The following is a 23,218-nucleotide window of genomic DNA, read 5'->3' as shown; positions in this document are numbered from 1 at the left end:
GTTTTGCTGACCATCTCAGATTTCTGAGCCATGTCCACTGGCTTGCTGGCTGACTTGACGTGATATTTGAACTGAACACACAAAGGTATTTCTTTGAAATGGAGCCCTCTTGTGGGGCTCACAGACATCCTGGGGTCATCATTTGGAAGGTGGTTTTTCCCCACATTTGTAGATAACGGTAACATGGTCTGGTCTATGTTACTGTTCTCTTGTGTCTTCTGTAACATTCGATACAGATGACTTTGTTCAGGTATTTCTGAACCCGATTTTACATGGTGAGGATACTGATCTTAGGGATCCCTGAACCGCTGCCTTCCTTTGAAGAGTATTCAAAGAAGATCGAGCCTCCACACTGATTTCTTAACACTCGAGTATGAGATTTTTCTGGCACTTCATAGATCCTGGCCCTGTTATTTGACTTTGGGTAAGACATTTGAAGTCTCTGGGCCCCAGTTCCTCATCGGTAAAATGGGGATTATAATGTTTATCTGATGGGAATCTGCTGGGAATTAAATGAGCTGGTTTTGGAAAGCATTGGTAAATAGGAAGTCTTCAAAAACACGAGTTTCCTTGCCATTGTTCCGTTTTCTCCTGGCAGATTTAGTTGAAAGTATTTATTTATAGAGAAATCGTAAGTAATTAAAATTGTCACCCAAAGTTTAATAAGGTCAGCTTCCTGAATTAGGATTTAACCAAACCCACACTAGAAGGAAGATTTTGATGGGCACTTCCCACTCCCCTTTACTCCCTAGAGCAGTGGTTCTTCAAGAACATTCCACGGACCAGCAGCTTGGCATCACCTGGGGACCTGTTAGAAATGCAAATTCTCAGGCCCAACCCCTGACCTACTATCTCAGACACTCTGGAAGTGGGGCCCATTAATCTGTATTTTAGCAAGTGCTTCTAATGTAGGTTAAAATTGGAGAACCATTTGCTGTTTGGGTCAGAGATCTGTCCGTTCCTCTGGGTCACTTGGCGTTCCCCATCTCTGGTCTCTAATGACGCCTTACTTCCTGCCTGGAATACCTAAGAAAGCAACCTCTTTCTTTCTTCTCTACTGAAGTCTTGCTCATAATGTGTGGATTCATTTCATCTCACCTCTTCAGAGCAGTGTTCCTCAACTATCCCAGCCAGAAGAATCTTACCCTTCTGTAGATTCCGAGAATATTTGTGTATCGCACTCATTGGACGCTTGCCAGAGTTATTCTTGCTTTGTCTTACTTTGAATATTCATGTACGTGCCTCATTATCCATGCTAGAAGGTAAGCTCTTAAAAGGTGAGAAGTATGTCTTAAAGATCCTTTTCCCCCCTCATCAGTCTTAATCCTGAGCTTCGTATACAGAATGACTATTTAGAAAATATGCCATGGATACACAGAATGTGATCATATAGGGACAGTCTAGATGAGACTTCTCGTTTATGTATAATGAACCTGATGTTAGCATCTGGCTCTGAATGCAGGTTCTACCATGCTTCAATGACTGTTGGAAGACACCCTGAATGGGGGCATCCGGGACCCCTGGCTTGGTCCAAACTTGCAGCTGCTCTTGTGATCTTTGCCACAGACTCCAGTCACACCTGAGGAAGACAGACACGTTTTCAAAGATATATCCATTTAATTTATAGGCCTGGAACCTTTTAGATTCTTTCATAACTAATGAGAGCTGGGAAATTTATGAGTCTATATAATTATACAACAAATGGCATCTGTTTTCAGTCTTACAGGAGAGAATTTTCTCAGCTCACACACTCAATACACCTGGGATACCCATGGAACTTCTTTAGGGTTTGAAAGTTGCTTGGGGGTTGAAAGTTGTTGCTCAAGAGAAGAGCGATTGGCTCTTCTGAAGCCATGAAGAATTGGCACAAGGGCTGTTTTGATCTGGATCTCCATTGTTGTTTTGTCATGTTTGTTTTAAGGGGAAATTGAACTTGGTGGATTTGTGAATTACTGTCCTTCAGTGTTATCCTCTGGGGTTCTTCCCCTCACATGATCCTTGCTGCTTTTGATACATTTGTTAATACTGTTCAGCTGAAGGTCAGAATAACAGCAGAACTAAAAAATCGTACATCAGAAGCCTCTTTTTTAACATTTATTTTTATTTACTTTCATTTTTATTTTTAATTTGAATCCAAGTTAGTTAACATGTGGTTAGTTAACATATAGTAATAATGATTTCAGGAATAGAACTTAGTGATTTATCACTTACATACACCACCCAGTGCTCATCCCAACAAGTGCTCCTTAATGCCCATCACCTATTTAGCCCATCCCACCCACCCACCTCCCTGCCAGCAACCCTCAGTTTGTTCTCCATATTTATGAGTTTCTTCTGTTTTGGCCCCCTCCCTGTTTTTATATTATTTTTGTTTCCCTTCCCTTATGTTCATCTGTTTTGTCTCTTAAAGTTCTCATATGAGTGAAGTCATAGGATTTTTGTTTTTCTCTGACGGACTAATTTCACTTAGCATAACGCCCTCCAGTTCCATCCACGTAGTTGCAAATGGCAAGATTTCATTCTTTTTGATTGCTGAGTAATACTCCATTGTATATATATACCCCATCTTCTTTATCCATTCATCCATCGATGGACAGTTGGGCTCTTTGCATACTTTGGCTATTGTTGATAGTGCTGCTATAAATGTTGGGGTGCATGTGCCCCCTTTGAATCAGCAGTTTTGTATCCTTTGGATAAATGCCTAGTAGTGCAATTGCTGGGTCGTAGAGTAGTTCTCTTTTAATTTTTTGAGGAACCTCCACACTGTTTCCCAGAGCGGCTGCACCAGTCTGCATTCCCACCAACAGTGCAAGAGGGTTCCCCTTTCCCACATCCTCTCTGACATCTGTTGTTTGCTGGGTTGTTAATTTTAGCCATTCTGACAGGTATAAGGTGGTATCTCATTGTGGTTTTATGTAAAATTCCCTTTTAAACTGACTCTGCTGGCATAACTCACCTTGTGTTGTGTGTTTGTTCTATTCTTTGCTAATAGAACCAGCACATGCTTTGCTTTGATTGATATGAAAACAGAGCAGCATACAGGCAGTGGGGTGATGCCATTAGAAGGACCTCACTTGTAACCCAGGTCCACAGGGGTGATTCCAGAAAAGTCATGAGGAAAGAGGGACAGGGAGTGGACCTGAAGGAGTTACACATACCAGGGAACACTCTTGGACACTGCCACAGGGGTCCTGGGATGTGACAGGACAGCGACCGACCAAGAACAAAAGACCATTTGTTTTCCAGCTTGGCATCTATCAGCCGTCGATTTGTTTACACACCATTTTTTACACTGAGAAATATCTATCCTTAAGCTGTGTCTGTGAGCATAAAATTCTATACAGAATGTCATCAGTTTGTTGAGATACGGTGAGGATGTGTCATATCATCAAACCGAGATTTTTTTGTTTTTTCAAAAATTCTTACATCGAGGGGCGCCTGGGTGGTTCAGTCGGTTGAGAATCTGACTCGTGATTTTGGCCCAGGTCATGGTCTCACAGCCATGAGTTCGAGCCCCACATCAGGCTCTGGGCTGGCAACGAGGAGCCTGCTTGGGATTCTTTCTCCCTCTCCCTCTCCCTCTCTCTCTCTATCTCTCTCTCTCTGTCCCTCCCCTGCTCGTGCTCGTGCGCTCTCTCTCAAAATAAACTAACTTAAAAAAATGATGACTTATTTTAAAAATGTAGTAAAAATATTCTTAACATTGTCGTGAACATCCTAAAGCTTTATAGTGTTATATCAACTTTTTTTCACTCATCGTATAGTCAACTTGGTCGGTTTCCCTGATGAAATGTTAGAGGGGCGTAGGATACAGTGACAGAATTATAATAGCTCTTTCAGTGACTTATACACCTCTGAGAGATACGGTCCCAGGAATGTCATTCGGCATTGGGACTGGAGTCAGAGAGGTGAGGAATGCCAATCAAAGGAAGCCTAGACATTTTATCCCATAAGTCATGTGGCATCTGTGACCGATGAAAGTCTATGTGTGTGTATATACACGTTTGCACATATATGACTAGTGATGCAGTGATATCTATATAGTGATAATCAGTGATACAGAACAGAGAAGTACGTATATGCAAGTGTAATGTATACAGACATATACTACCATACATGTAACTAATTTTGAGGCAAGTAGATAAAACCTAGTAGTAATCAAGACAGTGTCTGGATAATTGGATCCAAAGTCCCCTGAGATGTCTATTATTTTTTTCCTTTGCTGTGAAAATCTGGATCAGAGAGTGAAGCAGACAAGGTACTGCTCAAGCCGAGTTCACCACACTGCCTGCTGAAGTTCAGAGCTCAAGCAGATAAACATTCAGTAGTCCCTGCGGGGAAGGCCTTGGGGGCACGGTTCCTCTCAGAGCAGCACACAGTGTCTTAGAGGACACGTGGTTTCCCACTTAAACTGTGAAGGAAGCAGGGACACGGTGGCGAACCTGAAGGCGGGCATTCTTGCCGCCTCACGACTTTGTCACCGCGCGAGGTTGGGCGAGGTTCGAAACTCCTGACGCTTCCTTTTCCTAACCAATCACATGGGGATAGGAGTATCAGATCTGTGTGTGGTTCCCCGAGTTCAGAGGTCCGCGAAATAGAATCACAACTGTAAGCTGCAGACGGCTGGGTGACCGTCTTGTGTATGTGGATAGGTGTGTCCGTAACCATCGAAAATCCTTCATAGCATGAGAAACATTGTCAATAAACAAAGCAATGTATTATATGTTGCAGAGTGCGTGTTGACAAGCCAAATGGGAGTTTAGGGAACAGTCAGGAAAGGAAAAATAAAGTCGAAGGCACTGAAAAGTTCTATTTGGGTGACAGAAATGACTTACCAGTAGAACAAATCCACAAGCCCCAAAGGGAGATGCATAAAAGAATAGCATCCTTACGGGAAATGCGTGAGTGTGCAGGGAGATGGGGATGAAAAACGAGGACTTATTTGCACTATCTGTTACAAGTGGTAGAGAGAAGATAACTGTTTTATAAACTGTAACTATTTTAGGTGCAAAAGGAGGTTGTCCTTGGCCTGGATGATACAGGAGTATCCCAGAAGATTAAGTATCAGTGAGAGAAGCACATTTTTCTTTTATCTGCCCTGCAGCTCCACACAGTTACTGACTGTGGCTTGGAAGCTGAGTGATTTATTTAACATCCCTTTATTCTGTTCCAGACTGGGATCTTTAATCACCGTTGGGCAGTGTTACGTCAGCTGGGTCCCGGTACTGGAGGGCTCACCAGTGCTTCCCATGTCAAAATATTTGTGGAAATAACGCTCCTCTTAAATATAGCCGTCAGCTAACCACTGACTGGACCATCTCTTTGCTGAGAATTGAATAATTTTGGCAACAGTCTGTCTGTCTCGTGTCTGGGAGACATTCCATTTATGATCAAATGAAACATTAATAGTTTCGCGAAGACCTCACAAATGACCGCCTTTCCAATTTTAACAGTGTAAGCAAGACGGACTTGAAATTTCCCAACATCGTAATTACTTCCCTTCACCACGCGGTCTTCATGCTCATAAGCACATTTTAGGTTTCCTTTTATCATATGTAATTTTTTAAAAGCCAATAAAGAAATGAATGAGAGAGAGGAAATAGAAATAAATTTCCCCAAGACTGTTAGCCTTACCAGAGCATAAAAATTATTTCCTGTTGAGGTAATGCTGAATATTTACTAGCATGTTCTTTTTTAATACTAACTCAAAAGAAATAAATTGCTTCCACTTTGCTTATCGTGCCAGTTAATGAAAGGAAGAAGGGGCATCGATAGTGAGAAGAACAAATTCACAAAGGCTGTAGCCTCCCAAGGTGGGTCACGCAGAGGAGGGTCCGGCGAAGAAAGGACGCCAGAGTGCGGGGACGCGGTGGTTGGCCGCACCCAGAATGAGCCACATTTTGGGGTGAGTTCTCCTGAATGAGCTGTTCTCTGGAGAGCACGAGCCGGACAGGTGAAGTCAAATCCTGCACAGCACCAGGATATTGCTTAGGAAATTAGCCCGCCTGGTTCTTCACTGGGCACTCGAGGACCTTAGGGTCCTCTCTCAAGGGTGACCTGTGTGCTTCGTACTGGAGGATATTTAACTCATCCTGATTCACCGCAGCTTTCAAACTCCTGATGGTGAATTACAGCTCTCCTCATGATGAGGCCATGCGTGTACTCTCCAGACCGTGCCCTGAAACGTTTCAGAAAAGTGAAAGGAAATTGCTCTGAACGTGACGGGAAGGAAGAGATGGGAGACGTAAACCAGACCTTCTCTCACCTTGCACCCCCCACCCCAACTTGCAAGGCAGCTGGGTCAACAGAAGCCACCTGTCTCTGCCGTAGCCGGCGTGGACGCCCGTGTGGAGTATGGCGTGAGGCACGTAGCGAAACAGCGGTGAGCGCTCAGTGCGTCTGTTTTCCGGGGGGGACAGTGTGGCCCAGACACTGCACATTCATTCATCTGTTCTTACAAGCCGTCCTGCTTGTGTAAACAGCAGGTAAATCAGTACAAGAGCCGTTAGGACATCTGATGCTGGAAAGCAGGGTCTTCGGGGGATATGGTAGGGGTGGAATCATGGCTTAATCAGACAAGGGAGACCAACCCCTACATCTCCTTTCCTGGAAAGCGTGTGTTTGACTGCAGAAGCAAAACCTGCCAAATGTGTGCCAAATGTTCCAGGGGCTGATAGCGCGCGTGCTTCCCATACTCTGGTGAGAAATCACAAACTCCTGCTGATGAGATTAAACATCGAAACAAGCGTTTTCTCATTCCTTCTACTCTTTTCCGACCTCTTAGGTGGCATCTGTTACAACCACTTCATCCAAATATTGTGTCTAACGAGGCATCTTAGGAGGGTGACAGTGCCCCGTGCTCCGTGGTCCCCCGCCCTTAATAGCCACAAAGCATTCTGATGGCAGTAAACAGTTTTCTTTAGAAAGCCTGAAGCACTGACTGGATATGAACCTGAGAGACGTCATGGAATTCTTTGGGTCAGCAAGAACAGCCTCGAAAAGCCTTAAAATGTTTGAAAAATGCACAGGCTTCCCAGAGCCTGGTTGCGGGGTGTGGCGTGAGGCCAGTGGGTTTCCAGCCCAGCATTTCGAGTTACTTGTCGCTGGATTCCCACTTGGATAGCTTTCCTTTCCCCTCTGTCCCTAAGGGCTCAGAGAGCATGGTGGTGATTAAACAGAGCCTACCCGCCAGCTAAGGAAGTGCTTTTTCTCCCTCACCTTTTGTGAGTGAGGCGTTGATACCTGTCCTCTGTTCAGCGCTGCACAAGCCACTTCTTGTTGGGAACACACACCTTCTTGTGCCTGTCGCCCCGCAAGAGATCAGCTGCATTGACAGCAGTTGCCGATGGGGCGGGAGGGGGGGGGGGGGTTGGGGTGCCTCTGGAGACTGCCCTGGTCTCCGCTCCTCAGCCTTGTTGAGGGTGGGGCAGAAGGATTCTGGCTCTCTTTCTGGAATCCCCTCGTGGCGTAGCCCTAGTTTTCCCTCCCTCTTCTCTCAGGTATGTTTCCCAGAACGATCGCAGTTACTTGCCCGGCGCTGGGTAGGAGTGATTCATGGCTGCTACCCAAAGTGCATCTTGGTAAAACCAGGCTGGTTAATTAATAGACAGCCTCCTTAATCACCCCTCTGTTTTCTTTCTGCTGTTCAAAACGAGGAGGGGAGAGGCTCGCGTTCCCTTCACTTGCCAGGCCACCGACTTCAAAAGTGTGGCAGCACAATGAGTGTTGGGTGCTGCTGGCCTATCTAGATTTTTCTCAGCGGATCACACTCGGAGAGTTGGTCCAGTACGGTAATTAGCGTCCCGGGGTTTCCGATGGTCTTGCGGTGGCTGGTTGTCTGTTTTAGGGATCCTGTTTGCCTCTCCGTCCGGTCTAGTTTGTCACGTTCCTTTCACTGTTAACCCATTTACCTAGGCCTCTCGGAGTCTGTTCGTTGGTGTGTGTTTTCCGTGTAAGCAATTGTTACAGGCCTGAGTCACCCGTGAGGTAGCCTGTGGTTGGATGTGAGCTGAGGTTACTCAGTGACTAATTTCCAAGGGGAGGAGAAATTGGCTTATCATGGGGAGGACTACTTTTCATCCATGCCTGTGACAGCCTCACTCGGAAGACTGGGGGAAACAGAATGGTTTTTTTTTACCGGTTGTAAACACTCAACCCGGGAACGTTTTAGGATCTGTGGCCTTTGCGATTTCTTCCCTGAAGAGAAAGCTGTCTAAAACATCCAACAGTGGAACTGAGGATTTAGATGAAACCAGCAAACAAAGAAAGCGCATAATTGGGAGCTGAGCCAATGTGCTTTTTTCACGGCGTTAGTTGTACAGGTGATTTCCTTAAGAAAAAGTAAGTGGCTTTAATTCTTTGAGGATGAAAGAGTCTTATAACAATCCTTTTCAGTTTTGTCCGGTTACTTCATTGTGTGGTCTGACTGACTGGTGTGTTTACAAATTCTAGACTTGGAAGGGTGGGGTTTGAAATACAATAAACTGTACAGAATACTCCCTTTCCGCAAAGAATATATATATTTTAAATACTCCACAAAGAGACGTGATTACATGAGACAGCTTCCCAAAATGATTTGAAATAAACATTTTGCATGCTAGATTTTTTTTTTTTCCAGAAACAATTGTAAGATTTTTGCCCCTTCTTATCTTACATCCAGGCAACTTCTAAGTGAGCAATGTTTGATTTAACTTACTGTGTTTCGGGGAAATGAAATATAGATATATGTTAGGATTCCTAACTCAAATTTCAGATAATCAATTTGAAACTGCCCCCAGATTCTTTCTGGTCTCTAGGAAGTGTGGCCCAAACAGCGTACTGAGGTCTGTGCTGTGGGCAGGGGCAGTGGCCTCTCGGTCAGAGCCACGGTGCTGAGCTCCGGAGGAAGCCCCACTGTTTATAAGAGCTGGAAGCAGTCAAACAAGAGAAAGCAGGGGTTTGGGCAGTAATGGCAAGAGGGAGAAGTGATGCTCAACAAAGGAAGGCATAGAGTAAGGAGAATTGTCTGGTTCATACGTTGCCAGTGATTCTAGTGAAGATAATCGAGTATTTTCTTTGTCTGGGCCGAGGTATAGGCAAATGGAGATCCGAGGTTCGAGTTGTGTTCCGGTAAGGTGTGAAAAGACCCTTTATTCCTGGGCTTAGGTTAGCTTTTTCTTGCTGTAAAATGAAATTCTTCAAAGCCTACATAAAGACATTAAGTGTTGAAGGCTTCTGGGACAGAAGTATCCGTGACACAAGGGTTCCAGATATTTTGAGAAAAATAACAGGATAGGATTAGTGGCATCAGAGACTGGCAGGAGAAAAAGCGAGTCAGATGTACAGATATCTGATATACTGTATACTGATATACAGATATAAGGTGAGTCACAATAGGGTGTGATGTGTGTGTGTGTGTGCCGCTAATTTATTTTACTTTTGAAGTTTGACATAATTTTCTCCTAAGAGGTCTGACTTCCAGGCCTAGTGCAGGAAGAACTCAATATGCATTTAATGCCATTTGTGTTAAACAAGAAAACAGAACAAAACCGTGCAGGTGCCTGATGCTAGGAGATCTCTCCACAGAAAGAGCACTAAGCTGTAACACTGGGACTTCTTAAGATTATGTATTAGAGAATCTTAACCATCATCCTCACTGCCAACCAGAGAGTGAATAACCCCTGGAGGCTACAAAGTCCACTTTTTCCTGGAACAGCAAGTGGTCTCCTTGGGTGATCATGGTGAAGACTTGAAAAAGATTCTCTTTTCATCTCCCTGTCGCTTCTGCCTCATTTTCAGAGAGAGTGCCTTTGGTTGATCCATATCCTTTCGTGGATGAACCTCAGTTTTAAAATTTTAAAGGTTCATCCTAGTTGTAGGCTTAAAACATTTTCCCATAGTCTGATGGAACCATCGTGTCCTTCTTTTCCTGGGCTGAGGGGAATTGCTGAGGAGGACATTACCATGGGTTCTTTTATCAGGGGTCTTGTAAAGTCAATCAGAGCTTGGCAAAGCAAGATAGGAATTCTGCCAAAGACTTCCAACCTCCAAGTCACCAGGATTGATGGAGGCATTCAGTCTTAGGTCACCTGTTCTGTCATAGCTGAGTCCTTGTATTCACCGCCACTGTGGATGACTCAGGTGGACAGCGATTCTTTCAGTGACCCCGAGGGGTGATGGCAACGTTGGTTTGAGATGGACAAGACAAGGCTGATAGGCAGCATTACCACTGGGTACATGATGCTGATTGCGTACAGATAGGATCCATCCTGGTTGGCCAGAGTCCCATTCCAGTTGGTTGGCACCCATGTGACATTAGCTACCAGATGGTAAATATTTTGACTATCACCCACATTTGCATATGAGTGCACAGCATATCAGAATTACTGTTGTTACTTCTCTTTCTGAATTCATCTGTACGTGGCACCAAGAAAGTCTAGTATTAGAGATTTGAGTGTGTTTTATTTTAAAAGTTCGTTATATAATGTACCTCCGAACCATTTCTTCTCACATCAGCAAACTTGTTTTTTTTTTTTTTAATATCTATGCAGGTGTCTGTGTTGTTGTTTTTAAAATTTTTTTGATGTTTATTTTTGAGAGAGTGACAGAGACAAAGACAGAGTGCAGGTGGGGCAAGAGTAGAGAGAGAGGGAGACACAGAATCCCAAGCAGGCTCCAGGCTCTGAGCTGTCAACGCAGAGCCCAACACGGGGCTCAAACTCATGAGCAGCGAGATCATGACCTGAGCCAAAGTTGGCTGCTTACCCGACTGAGCCACCCAGGCGCCCTGGTATCTCTGTTGTTTTAAAAGAAATTTACTCAACTTTTCATTAATTAAAATTAATTTTCTATTTTCCTTTCATTAATATTCCTCATCCTTCTAGACAGTTGTGTACTACTTGAACTATTAATGTGTCTTCTTACTCTCTTGCCAGGAAAGGGGGGCGTTCACTGTGTGTTAATTGGGGTCAATTTGGATCCCCCAAACCCTGATGTAATCTGAGGCCAGATAAAGACGACTAATAGTTTGGATTATTGTTTATCCAGAGGGATAAACAACAGACATTTGGAACCTTTTTTAAGAAATGGTATCAGTAATGACAACAGTTACCTGTCTTTCGTTGCACTTGATTTGCCCTGCGCACTCGCTGTGTTATGTCTTACACACAGTGGCATGTTTGAATCTGTATGAATTTATCTTTACCTTTGTTTGGATTAAATCTTGTGTTGTGTGGTCTGATTGCATGGGGAGTTTGGCCAGATATGTGCTGCTGCCTAAGCCAGTGCCTCTTGTCTTTTATGATCTATGAAGCCCTACGTTACTTAACCACTTTTCTTTTTGCTGAGCCTTGCCTTGTGAAAGATGGGGTGGTAGAGATATTTATGAAGGATCTGTATAGATCTGTTGCAGAATTTCTGACGTATGGTTACTCAGCCATTGTGGGAGGACAGTCTTGTATGTCATCACACACTGACCTTGGGGATGCCCTCCTGGTCTAAGGCCCTGAGCCCCTGAGTTACGAGGGTGTCAAGTGAGTGAGCAGAGGGAGGACCATGTGGGCTAGGGCGTCAGGCCTGGGCCACGTGGAGCAGATGCACCTGGAGCCAGACCTTGACCCTCAGTCTTGGTTTGGATCCACAAGGGCCAGGAAATGGGGAGAGAGTCCCAGGGGTGAGGACAGCCTGAGGACGTCCCAGATTTGGTTTAGAGGGGGGAACATCCTAGCCTGTTGTGGGAGTGCACATGGGGCTAGTGGAGATAAAATTGTAGCTGCACGTGAGAAGCCTGCATACTCTGGGGCCCCCACCAGGGGATTGAGGAACCAAATCAGTGATGCACAGGTAACACACCCTCGGAAGGTTCCTTTTGGTTGCCACATATTTGCGTCTTGCCTGCATTTGTTTTATTGGTCATTTCTGTTAGAAAATCCAGCATCGTTTATAAAACTCCCGGACCAGGGATTCTGCACTGGCGGATTCTTCCTGAGACAAGATAAGGAAGCTGTGGGGTTCCCAAGGCTTCTTCCTCTGTGTGTTCATCTAAGAAACATACAGAGGAATATACCTTCTCAAGGGCAGGAACTTGGGGGCTTATTTAGAACAATGCCTTATTCTTCGCAAGTGCTTGGTAAATATTGCTTACTAAATGAATGCGTTTGTAAGATAAGGAAACAGTACGTGTTCAGCACATTGGTCTCTGTTTCATCCTCATTCAGCCTTCTCCTGTTGCCTCTGTTTTCTTTGTTTGGTTTTTTTTTTTTTTTTTCTATTCCTCCCCATCACTCACACTGTGGGTCTCCTGATTGCCCACTTTGGTTTTGGTCCATGTGAGCCCACCTGCTCTCTTCCTCATGCCCCTACCTCACCCACCTCCCAACCCTTCATGTTCCCCCTGTCTGTCACATCTGCCAAAAGTCTAGATAGGAATACGGGCTCCTGTGATGGTACAAATAGGACTTGAAGAGTGAGCTTGGTAGGTGCCAAAGCTGTCTGTCCATCCCTTCCCTATAGCCGTTTGGAGAATCTCGGTGAGTTAGTTATTACCTTCTTTGGCGTTGACCAAAACAAAGTGTATCAAATATTCATATTTTGAATTAATTTGTATTTTTTATTCTGCCCCTTGCTACACACAGTAGCGTAATTGCAAATCAGTTTCCCCTTGCCCCCTTACCTTGATTCTTTTTTTATTGACATATAATTGACAAGGTAGCATTATATTGGTTTCAGATGTACAACATAATGAGTTGATATTTGTGTATATTGCAAATGATGACCAACAATAAGTCCAGTTAGTATCCATCACCATACATATTTACAGTTTTTTTTTCTTGTGAGAAGAACCTTTGAAATCTACTCCCCTACTTACTTTCAAATATACAATACAGTATTACTAATTATAGTCATCATGCTATACATTATATCCCCATGACATTTATTTTACAGCTGCATGTTTATACCTTTTGACTCCCTTTACCCATTTCACCCAACCCCAACATCCTGCCTCTGGCAACCACCGGTCTGTTCTCTGTGTCTATGATTCTTAAGTCATTGATTCTTTACTCCTCGTTTCGTGCAAAGGAGAGCTAATGGAAGACCGAGTGGGAGTCTTCACTCTCCTGGACTGGATGGTAATGACACCACCCAGAAGTCACTGCTGCCTGGGCAAGAAGTACTTGGCTTACGATGGTCAACTCCATCAGGCTCTTTATCACATGGCAGACCCAGAAGGGTTTTCTTAGGATTCTCACTCTTCACCATGCCTCAGATTCCTTTCCCTCTTCTCTACCTTACCCACCCGCCCCCCCCCGCCACCACCATGAGTTTTGCCTCCAATTACATTCTTACCTCTCAGATCATTATTTTCTCCCAACCTCTTGGAGCTGGTTTCTCCAAGGCTCAAGTAGAGGGCTGGTGAAATAATGAAACTTACTTCCAAGTTTTCCCTGTGCATCTCATTACCCTCTCTGGCCATGTCTCTAGATTGTCTCTGCTTGGAGAGATGGGAGAGATGCTTAGTAACTACTTTCCATGGCCAATACTGGAAAATGCGCCCCGGACAAATTTTAGAAAATAATATTTTAGCACTTTTGATACATTAGATTTGCATTTATTAAGTGTCTCTGAGAAGCTATGACCTGCCAAAGCAAACCACTGCGGTGTTTTCCCCCCAAAACCTCACAATGTTGAGCTCTTTATTGGGTGTATTTGTTTCTTGGGGTTGCTGTAACTAACTACCACAGACTTAGTGGCTTAGGACGCCAAAAGCGCATTCGCTTACAGTTGTTGAGATCAGAAGTGCAGAATGGATTTTACAGGCAATATGAAGGTACTGGCTGTGCCTCACTCCCTCTGGAGGCGCTAGGGGAGCATCCGTTTCCTTGCCTTTTCCAGCTGCTAGAGGCCACCTGCAACTCTTGACTCCTGGCCCCTTCCTCCCTCTTTACAGTTATCAGCAGAACATCGTTTAGTCTCTCTCTCTGGCCCTGCTTCTGTCCTCTCGTCTCCTTCCCTGACTCTGACCCCCTCCTCCCTCTTGCACATACAGTAGGATAGCATTGGGCCCATCTGGATAATCCCGGATATTCTTCCCATCTCAATATCCTTAAAAAGGAACATCTGTAAAGTCCCTTTTGCCACGAAAAGGTAACATAGCTCCAGGTTCCAGGGATTAGAGTACGGGCATCCTGCTGAGGGAGGGGCCGTGATTCAGCCTGCTACATCAGGAAAGCCACACTGTCACACCGAGACGTCTCTTCGAACGTGAATATCAAAGGAGATTTTCTAACGTCCTGTTTTATTTTCAGATGCAGAGAGAAATTGTTTATGCAAGAGGAGATGGCCCTGGTGCCTCTCGGCCTGGATCCACAGCTCATCCACCCCATGCCATTCCAAGTTCTCCACCGTCCACTCCTGTGCCCCATTCCATGCCTCCTTCCCCATCCAGAATTCCTTACGGGGGCACCCGCCCGATGGTTGTTCCTGGCAATGCCACCATCCCCAGAGACAGACTCTCCAGCCTGCCAGTCTCCAGATCCATCTCACCCAGCCCAAGCGCCATTTTGGAAAGAAGAGATGTGAAGCCGGACGAAGACATGAGTGGCAAGAGCATTGCCATGTACCGAAACGAGGGCTTCTATACTGATCCCTACCTTTATCACGAGGGACGGATGAGCATAGCCTCTTCCCATGGTGGGCACCCGCTGGATGTCCCTGATCACATCATTGCATATCACCGCACGGCCATTCGCTCGGCGAGTGCATACTGCAACCCTTCCTTGCAAGCAGAAATGCATATGGAGCAGTCACTGTACAGACAGAAATCAAGGAAATACCCAGATAGCCACTTGCCTACTCTGGGCGCCAAAACACCTCCCGCCTCTCCCCACCGAGTCGGTGACCTGAGAATGGTAGACATCCATGCCCACCATAACGCCCACGGGCCCCCTCACACCCTGCAGCCAGATCGGGCCTCTCCAAGCCGCCAGGCCTTCAAAAAGGAGCCCGGCACCTTGGTGTATATTGAAAAACCACGGACCGCTCCAGGATTATCCAGCATTGTGGACTTCGGCCCACCTCTAGTGGAGAAGCAAGTGTTTGCTTACAGCACTGCGACAATACCCAAAGATAGAGAGACCAGGTAAGTTGGTGAGGGTGGCCGCGGGTGGTCTGCGCGCGCCTGGGAGTTATTGAGGACCCCTCTTGAGAGTCAAACCGAGGGAACAGGGGTCGACTGAGCACCAGCCCTGTGCAGCGTGCCCTGCGGGGGTTGGAGAAGCCACGGAGGAGGATCAAAGGCCATCCTTGTCTGCAAGGAGTTTCTGAACAGTGGGGGGGGGTCAAGTGAAGCAGGCCAGTAGCCATGCTAAAGGGCGGGGGGCAGGCACACAGTGCGGGGACGCATGCTGCGGGCGACGCCAGCCTGGGGGGGCATGGGTCTAACGTCATCATAAGCGTAAATCTGAATAAGTGGAAAGAAAATTGTGATCAGCAGAAACCATTTGGACTAAGAGATCAGGAGCTCATGGGAATTGATCTGTGCACGAAGAGGAGTGAGTGGTTCAAGTTGTAAGTGTTCGAAATGGCCATTTGTGTTTTTCCTTATAGAGTGCAATTTTGCTTTCTCATCTGGCCTTCGGAAGTGGAAAGAATGTGTCACTGTCTGTCATCTAGGGTGATAAAGCATGAATTTGCACAAAAATAGATTGGTTTAGATTTAATACTCATTCAGAAGCGGTACTGAGATCAGCAAAATTTGTCTAGGGAATGAGACACTCCGAGTATCTAAATTTCTTTTTTAATGTGAGTATTTTTATAACTTTCCAGCCCAGTCCATTTTTAAAACCCTCCAAAGTTCATATAATAATAGAAAAGCTAATTTTGATAGAGGGACTTTCTCTAGCCTGAATTGGTTGAAGGAAGCCAACATAATAATTATAATCCTAAAAATCTGGTTGAGGAAATGAAGTCTGAAAGAGGTTGAGCATCTTACCTGTTGTCACATATGAATTCAGTTGCTCAGCACTTTATTAGAACCACTATTCCCTGTTCCTCACCAAAAGGGTAGTATCACTTACATACCACCATCATCCCTATTTTCTAGATGCAGAAACTGAGGCTCAGAGAGGTTAAGTACTTCCTCAAGGTCATAAAGCCAGTAAGTGGCATCTATTAAAGAGTCCATACTTTTTTTTTTTTTTTTTTACCACTGTGCAATATTCTGCCTGATGGGTGAGGATGTGTGAGCTACACCTTTACCCAGCAGAGAGGTAAATTGAGGTGTGCATTCTGAGCATTTCAACTAGAATTTTTCAAAATTTGTTTCAGGACCGGATGCTAAGTAACTGCTCCTGAAGGAGATTTACAGTCGTAAACATGGTAGCATTTGCATAATTATGCTGCTAAGTATATACAGGCCATTTAAAATATAACTGCCCTAGCTAGTATATTAGCGCAATTATGCAGCAATGGGGAAAGAAAGAAAGAAAGAAGAGAACGTTTTTGATAGATTTTATTTGCAAAAAATGAATCGTATTTTGTGAAAGTAAAAGTTTCAAAACAAGAGCGCCGGAAACAATTACTGAAGCACAAAATTAGAGCCCATTGTTTCCCCCTGTACTGTGCTGTCATCTTGGATGCATTTAATCTGTATACTTTTAAGAGTTCAACCCTTAAAAGTCCACCTTCGTGAATGCAGGGTCCTGTGAAGCGCCAAATCAATTTCTGTTGCCATTGCAAAATATTAAAAAGCAAATAAATCTTGAGAGTGCTTTTTATATGAAACTCTGAAGCGAAATTTTACATCTAAGATGTGAAGCTACAAAAACACAGGAGGGGGACTAAGAAATCAGTAGCGTTGCTTTCTTTTGGGCACTGCTGAATTCAAGTGCTGTTCAGAAGAGCATCGTATATGAAATGGCCCAGATAACTGCAGGATGTTTGAAATCAGAGAGAAAAATTCTTTCTTTCCCATCTGTACTTAGGAAACCTCCAACAGTAGCTTTTGGGGGGGGGAGGGGGAGGTGTGAGAAACATGATTTTATAACAGCTCTATTGACTTGAAAATGACGAGTTAAAGATAAATTTCATGTCGGTTCTTATATTTAGTCATGTGCCTTGATCTAAAGAATTTGGCTTCTCTTTTCTTATAAAGATGTTTCCACAAGGCATCTAGTGATGACAAGTTATATATAGAAGATCTGGGGGGAAAATAGCGTATATAATAGAACATAGATGATGGTAGGGCTCTCCTCTTGAGATGGCCATGGATCTTGGGGGCAGGGGAGCAGATTCCAGCCACTTTGACTTTCAAGACAGCAATTCTTCTATCTGAGCTTCTAGAAGGAAGATGATCTCAAGTGTTAAAGTGGCTTTACACAGATGACGTCCCTTCGGCTGGGACCCCAAGAAGAGAATGGTCCATGTGGCTATGAGGGAGTGCCCGGGGTAGGGGAGGGCGTGTGACAGATGACTCCGTGCATGAGGTTCTGTCTTCCCTAGGTTATAAAATTCCTTCATTAAACTGCATCGTTATTTCTATTCACGGCACATAAAACAGCCCTTAAGAACTGTAAAAATCTAGGACATTTATGTTTTGCTACTTTCTATTTATAGTGTGGATCCTATAATGTAAAGTATCTTTATCGAAAGAACACTCAGAATTCAAGAGTGCTCATTGCAAAGTGACTAATCGCTCTCTTTCCAAATGTATAACAGATTCTTCCTAATGTAATATTTTTCAAGACATGGTAAACTTATATTTTTATACCATTCCACACTACCGTGGCTAAATTCAACAAATGAGTGAAGAATCCAGCAGGGAGCAAATTCTTGCCCTGCCTAGGCACCTGTATGTGGAGAAAGAAAAGCCATGTGAGATCCCATCGTGATTTCTAAGAATTCCCAGATTTAGAGAAGCAGAGTTCCCTCCCTGCCCTGGGCCAATTAGAAGAGGACAGGGAGCTTCTGTGTACGGGAGGAAGCCCACATGCTCGCTGATAGCTTATGTCTGTCCTTAATCACCTCATCTCACTTTCTTACTTTATGAGGATTACGTGTTACTGTGTTGGTAGCTTTGAGGGGTGGGATGCATGCTTGGTTGAACAACTGATTGAGTGAAAGTCTAAAATTTTAAATTTATGTCGTTTAAAAATGGTCACAGTAGGGGTGTCTATGTGGCTGTCGGTTAAGCGTCCGACTCTGGCTCAGGTCATGATGTTACAGTCCATGGGTTTGAGCCCCGCGTCGGGCTCTGTGCTGACAGCTCGAAGCCTGGAGCCTGCTTCAGGTTCTCTGTTTCCCTCTCTGTCTGCCCCTCCCCCTCTTGTGCTCTGTCTCTCTTTCTCTCTCTCAAAAATAAACATTAAAAAAAATTTTTTTTTAAATGTTCACAGTGACTGGTAGACCTTTGAAGGTTTTCTAAACTATGCTCTATCCTACTGGAGAAGTGAGCCTGAATGACTGAAAAATAATAATTTTTTTCCTTTTCCTGAATGTGTAGTCCAAAGTAAGCCACATCAGAGACCTCCTAAGTAGTTACACTTGGGATCTTTCTAGAACAAGGTTTCTTAACTTCTGCACTAATTGATATTTGGGACAGGATAATGTGTTGTTTGCGGGGACAGAGGGGTTCCCCTGAGATTCAAAGGATATTTAGTGGCATCTCCAGCTTCTACCCCACTAGATGTCAGTAGCAAAACTCCCCTCTACCCCGCCCTAGTCATGACAATCAAAATACCTCCCGAGGTTGCCAAATGCACCCCCTGCACTGGGGGGATGGGTGCAAAATGCCCCTGTTTGAGAAGCACCCCTCTAAGGGAAATGTGGACTTTTTCTACTCAATGAAGTGGAGAAACGAAGGAATGCCAATTGTGACCTTCATAAAACATGGCTCCAATTCTGCCCTTCACCTCTTGGGAAAGCAACTTCATTACTGTGGGAACGTACTATTGGTACTGTCACCTTTGATTCAATCAATCTGTGATCAGCCATTTATGGAGAGGCCACAACGTGTCCTGTTTATGAATGTGAACTCCGAAGCCAGACTGCCTGGGTTCGATTCCCAGTTCTAACACTTGCCAGCAGTAGAGACTTTGGACCAGTTACTGAATCTCTGTCTCAGTTTGCTTATCTGTCAAATAGAGATGATAGTAACGAATCTACCTCACGGAGTAGAAAAACTCATGACAGTTAAGTGCCATGTCCCGTGCCTGGCACATAGTAAGTGCTCGAGTGTCCCCACTTTGAGCAAAGCTCTCTGCTGCATGCTGCTAAACAGCTAAGCAGAGCTGGCCAGGACACAAGACCGTACCTAAAGAAGCCAGGAAACAAATTGTCCAGTGTATCACCAGGAAGAACATAATGCAGGTGGGGGGTGTGGAGACCATAAAACTGAAGTGTGAACAGAGAACAGAATTGACTGGGCTTAAAGATCCAAACTAGAATGTCGCGAATATCAAAGCCACTTTCAAATCCATTTCAGGAGAGTAGTCGGGGTTACATCTCTTCTTGGGTCCAGGAGCAGAAAGACAAGCCGGGATTAGGGCATCCTTTTAAATGCACCAGAGCTATCTAAGGGATGACAAAGAGACCTACCAGGTAGAGCTGACATTATGAGTTTATCTGTTTTGATGCCTAACAGTGCCTGACTGATTCAGCCCTTGTCTGAATTGCTTTCCCATGGAGCTCTAATTATGGATCAATAAATGTTTATTGAGCCCCTCTTAAGTGCTGAGCTGAGGGCTGGATGCTTTACAGCGTACAAAGAAACATAGATGTGGTCCCCATGCACAAGGACTAGAAATCAGGAAGACAGCATATAAAACGTTAAAAGCATGACACAAACAGATAAGCTGTGCCACAGTTCCGTACGGGAAGCTTCTGAGCTACAATTGTAGGTTAAATAACTGTTTTCGCAGGAACAACCACAGCAGTAGGGTTTCATTCACGGGTGGTGCCCAGGGATGTCCTTGTTGTCACCTAAGAGTGACACTATCTCCTAGTGAAGAAGAAAGAAGGGAGGAGGCCATGCCAGGCCACTAAGGGGGAAAGAGTGTCTCTCCCTGAGGCTGGGACTCCAGGGGGAGATCTGTTCTCACACCTCCACGTCCAGCTGGAAAGTCAGGACACGTTTTTTTCTTGAAAACAATGGGGAACAATGATAGCACTAATAATACACCGTAGGTTAAAGAGGCTTCTGTGGGCCAGCTGGAAATCCAACCACCAATTCCGAGTTCTAAACAATGAAAGTACAAGTAAACTTTTCAATTACAAGGCTATCATCATCTGGGGACTGCTTGTGCATAATTAATTCAAAAGAAGTGATACAGACAGTAATTGCTGTGAATTCAGAAGAAAAGAGAACTTTCCTGAACTTACACTGGTCTGGGAGCTTTCATGAGAATGTCGGAATGGACTACAATTTAAGGGACATACACAACGAAGTGAAAAGATAACATTTGGAAAGACAGACTGATCTCGATTCAAAATTTGCTCTATTTCTGCCATTATGGTACTATAAAAAATGGCATCTGGATATGACGTTTTGCCAGCCTCAGAAGTCAAATGAGCGCCAATAAATTGAATTATTACTTAATTCACAGGAATATAACTTCATGGTTGAGTATTCTTTGCTTGTCATTCCTTAGGCTGCTAGATGCAGGCAAGAACTGACTGGTAAACACAATACTTAACGAACTGACAAGTTTATGAAGGTAGCTTTGCTCTTACACAAGGGCTATTCTACCAAAAATACCAGTGGAATGAATGTCACAAGGTCTGTGTTACTTTAAGCAAACCAATTTCTCAAAAGGGAAAGCCATCATCTGTCACTAATTAGATGAAATTAAATGCACCCTGTATCTTCTTTGAATATTCACGAGGTGCTGTCAGTCAGATGCCTGACGTCTGAAACCAGAAGCAAAGCCAGAGTAACCTACATCCTGTGCGACTCAGATACTCCCTTCTCCTTGCCTTCTTCAAAGAGAAGAGGAAAAAATGTTTAGGTACAGTTTCTTCCTCCTTGAACTATGGCAAGAACAGTTCAATGCAGAGTCTTGCCCGAAGCAATGCAAAGCCAGCCCGAAGATAGGATTCCTCTAAGTAACCCTGTGGCCCAGGAGGTGGATAATCCCGGGTCCTCGTGATGTCAGGGACGCATTTTAGCCTCATTTGTGATTGGTTGTCCTTCTGTCTGGTAGAGATGGAGATTTACACTGGTCCTTATTGAATCTTTGGAGTTTATTTTTCATGAATGAAGTGTTTGAAAAATATCACCAGGTCTAAGGATTCATTCAAACTTCCAAAAACCTCAGGTCTTAAAAAGTCTGCATTGCCCACTCCACTCGTGTAGTACTAGTGAATACCTCCTCCTTGTCCATCCTCAGAGCTGAAGGGGTCTTAGAGACCACTGTGCTCATCATTGACGTTGTAGGAGATACAGGCAGGAGACCTTCCAAAAGCCCCATGTCTTGAGCTACTCCAGCCACATGATGTTTTCACTATCAAACTGTCTCAGTGTGGTTTTTGTCTTTGTAATAAAGGCAGTATGTCCCTAACTTCCCCAGTAAACACAAGTATCTAAGAAGACAAAATACAAAAAGACATGATAGACGCCAACGGTAGGAAATGTCTTCCTTCCTTTTCCCGAGTCATTACCTTTTGAGTTCATGCTGCGATTTCACAGATCAAAAGCAGTTGGGAGTGGAGAACTTATTGTCACAGCTCCCTTAGGACCAGTCAAGGGACCATCTATCCATCACCGCTGACGCTATCTCTCCTTGGAAGGTGAATTACAGGCCCCTGTTCAGGTAGCTGGGACATGAATGAACGGCTGTTCCTACCGGTTTGTACCTGTACAAAATGTGAGATGTCACTTCCAGAGCATGAATATGAAAGCTTCCCCTCAGGGAAGAGAAAGAAAATGCAAAGGAGGTGATTTCATACGCCGGGGTGTAGGCTTGTCCTGGAGAGTGAAGGTTCTTGGCCCCCACGGAAATGTGGAGTGCCTCACCCCAGATGGTGAGTCACTGTGTGAGGCAACTCAGAGCCGTGCAGGGAGCACCAGATCATGGGATCGCAGGTGAACTAGCCGTGTGTCTTTAGGAGAACCTCTGCCTTGCTAAACCTCCATGCCCTTCGCTGGAACCTCTCAGTGGTTCTGTGCAGCTTTAATCAACATGGGTAGAAACTGGACAGTGAACTGGAAAATTCTCTATAAATAAGAGCAATACTGACTTCTTCCTGCAGGGCCACTGGATCTGGCCATTTGGATGTGGGTATCCTCATGCCTGACTTGGGACTGTATTCTAGTCCCAGCCAGGACAGCATGCCCAGAAAGCAAGTTGTGAAATATGTTAAAAGCTACCTGGAGAACTCCCAGGCGCATTTGCTGTGCTGGGCAGAACACGGTTGGAACATCGTTTGTAAGGAGTGATTATGCTCTTGGGAGCACAGACCTGGGCGCGGCTGTGCTTTGCCTGACCTGCTGGGGCCGCCACACCTTTTTTTTTTTTTTTTTTTTTTTGCTTGTCAAGATCACTGAACCAGAATGGAAGGAAATCTGTAAATGTGTGGGACCTAAATAAGTTCCTTCCAACCAGAAAATTCTGTAATTCTAGAATTCTAAGTCTGGCAGCATTTCAGACATGGTATTTGAGGAGGAGATTGGCAAGGGGCAGGAGACTTTGAAGGGCCTATTTCCTCTGCATGCTGAAAGCTCATTCAGCCTTTTGCATAACCTGTCACGAGTTCCTCCATCACTGGCTTCCTGTGTTTGAACCTGTCAGGCCTTTCCTGCCTCAGGGACTTTGCATATGCTCTTTCTCTACCCTGTGCCCTCTTTTCCCACATGTCTACCTGACTGGCTCCTCACCAACATCAGGGCTTTTACTCCAACACCATCAGCTCAGCGAGGCCCTTACCGGCCATTGTAATTAAAGTTACAACACACACACACACACACACACACACACACACATATAATTAAATACATAAAATACATATTTCTATATAAGACCATATACATCTATTTATACACATACATAAATCGTTGTTGTACCATTACCCTCATCCCCTAGAATGTAAATTCGATGAGAGCAAGCCCTCTGTTTCATTCACCGTTACATCCCCCGGCCACTGGAACTGTGCCTGGCACACAGTCGATGCCAGAAAAATACCTGCTGAGTGAATGAAGTCAAAGGGGTAAAAGGAAGCCGCGTGCACCCCTAATGTTCTGTGGGTTATA

At 44.6% G+C, this 23,218-nt stretch overlaps 1 protein-coding gene across 9 annotated transcripts in view; it reads left to right on the top strand.

Annotated features, from left to right (window-relative positions):
* The window catches only part of KIAA1217 (KIAA1217 ortholog), a 308,757-nt gene that overhangs the window by 224,546 nt on the left and 60,993 nt on the right, over positions 1-23,218 (top strand). For 8 of the 9 annotated variants that reach the window (XM_058681687.1, XM_058681686.1, XM_058681682.1 and 5 more), the window contains one exon: positions 14,283-15,115. In XM_058681687.1, the coding sequence (XP_058537670.1) occupies positions 14,283-15,115 (833 nt within the window). Of the gene's footprint in view, positions 1-8,081; positions 8,341-14,282; positions 15,116-23,218 lie in introns of those variants that run through there. The other variant, XM_058681689.1, reaches the window with a different exon arrangement.

This window comes from Neofelis nebulosa, chromosome 8, assembly GCF_028018385.1.
Source record: "Neofelis nebulosa isolate mNeoNeb1 chromosome 8, mNeoNeb1.pri, whole genome shotgun sequence".
Classification (NCBI taxonomy): domain Eukaryota; kingdom Metazoa; phylum Chordata; class Mammalia; order Carnivora; family Felidae; genus Neofelis; species Neofelis nebulosa.
The sequence above is the reverse complement of the archived record's forward strand: the minus strand, read 5'-3'. Positions and strand labels throughout refer to the sequence as shown.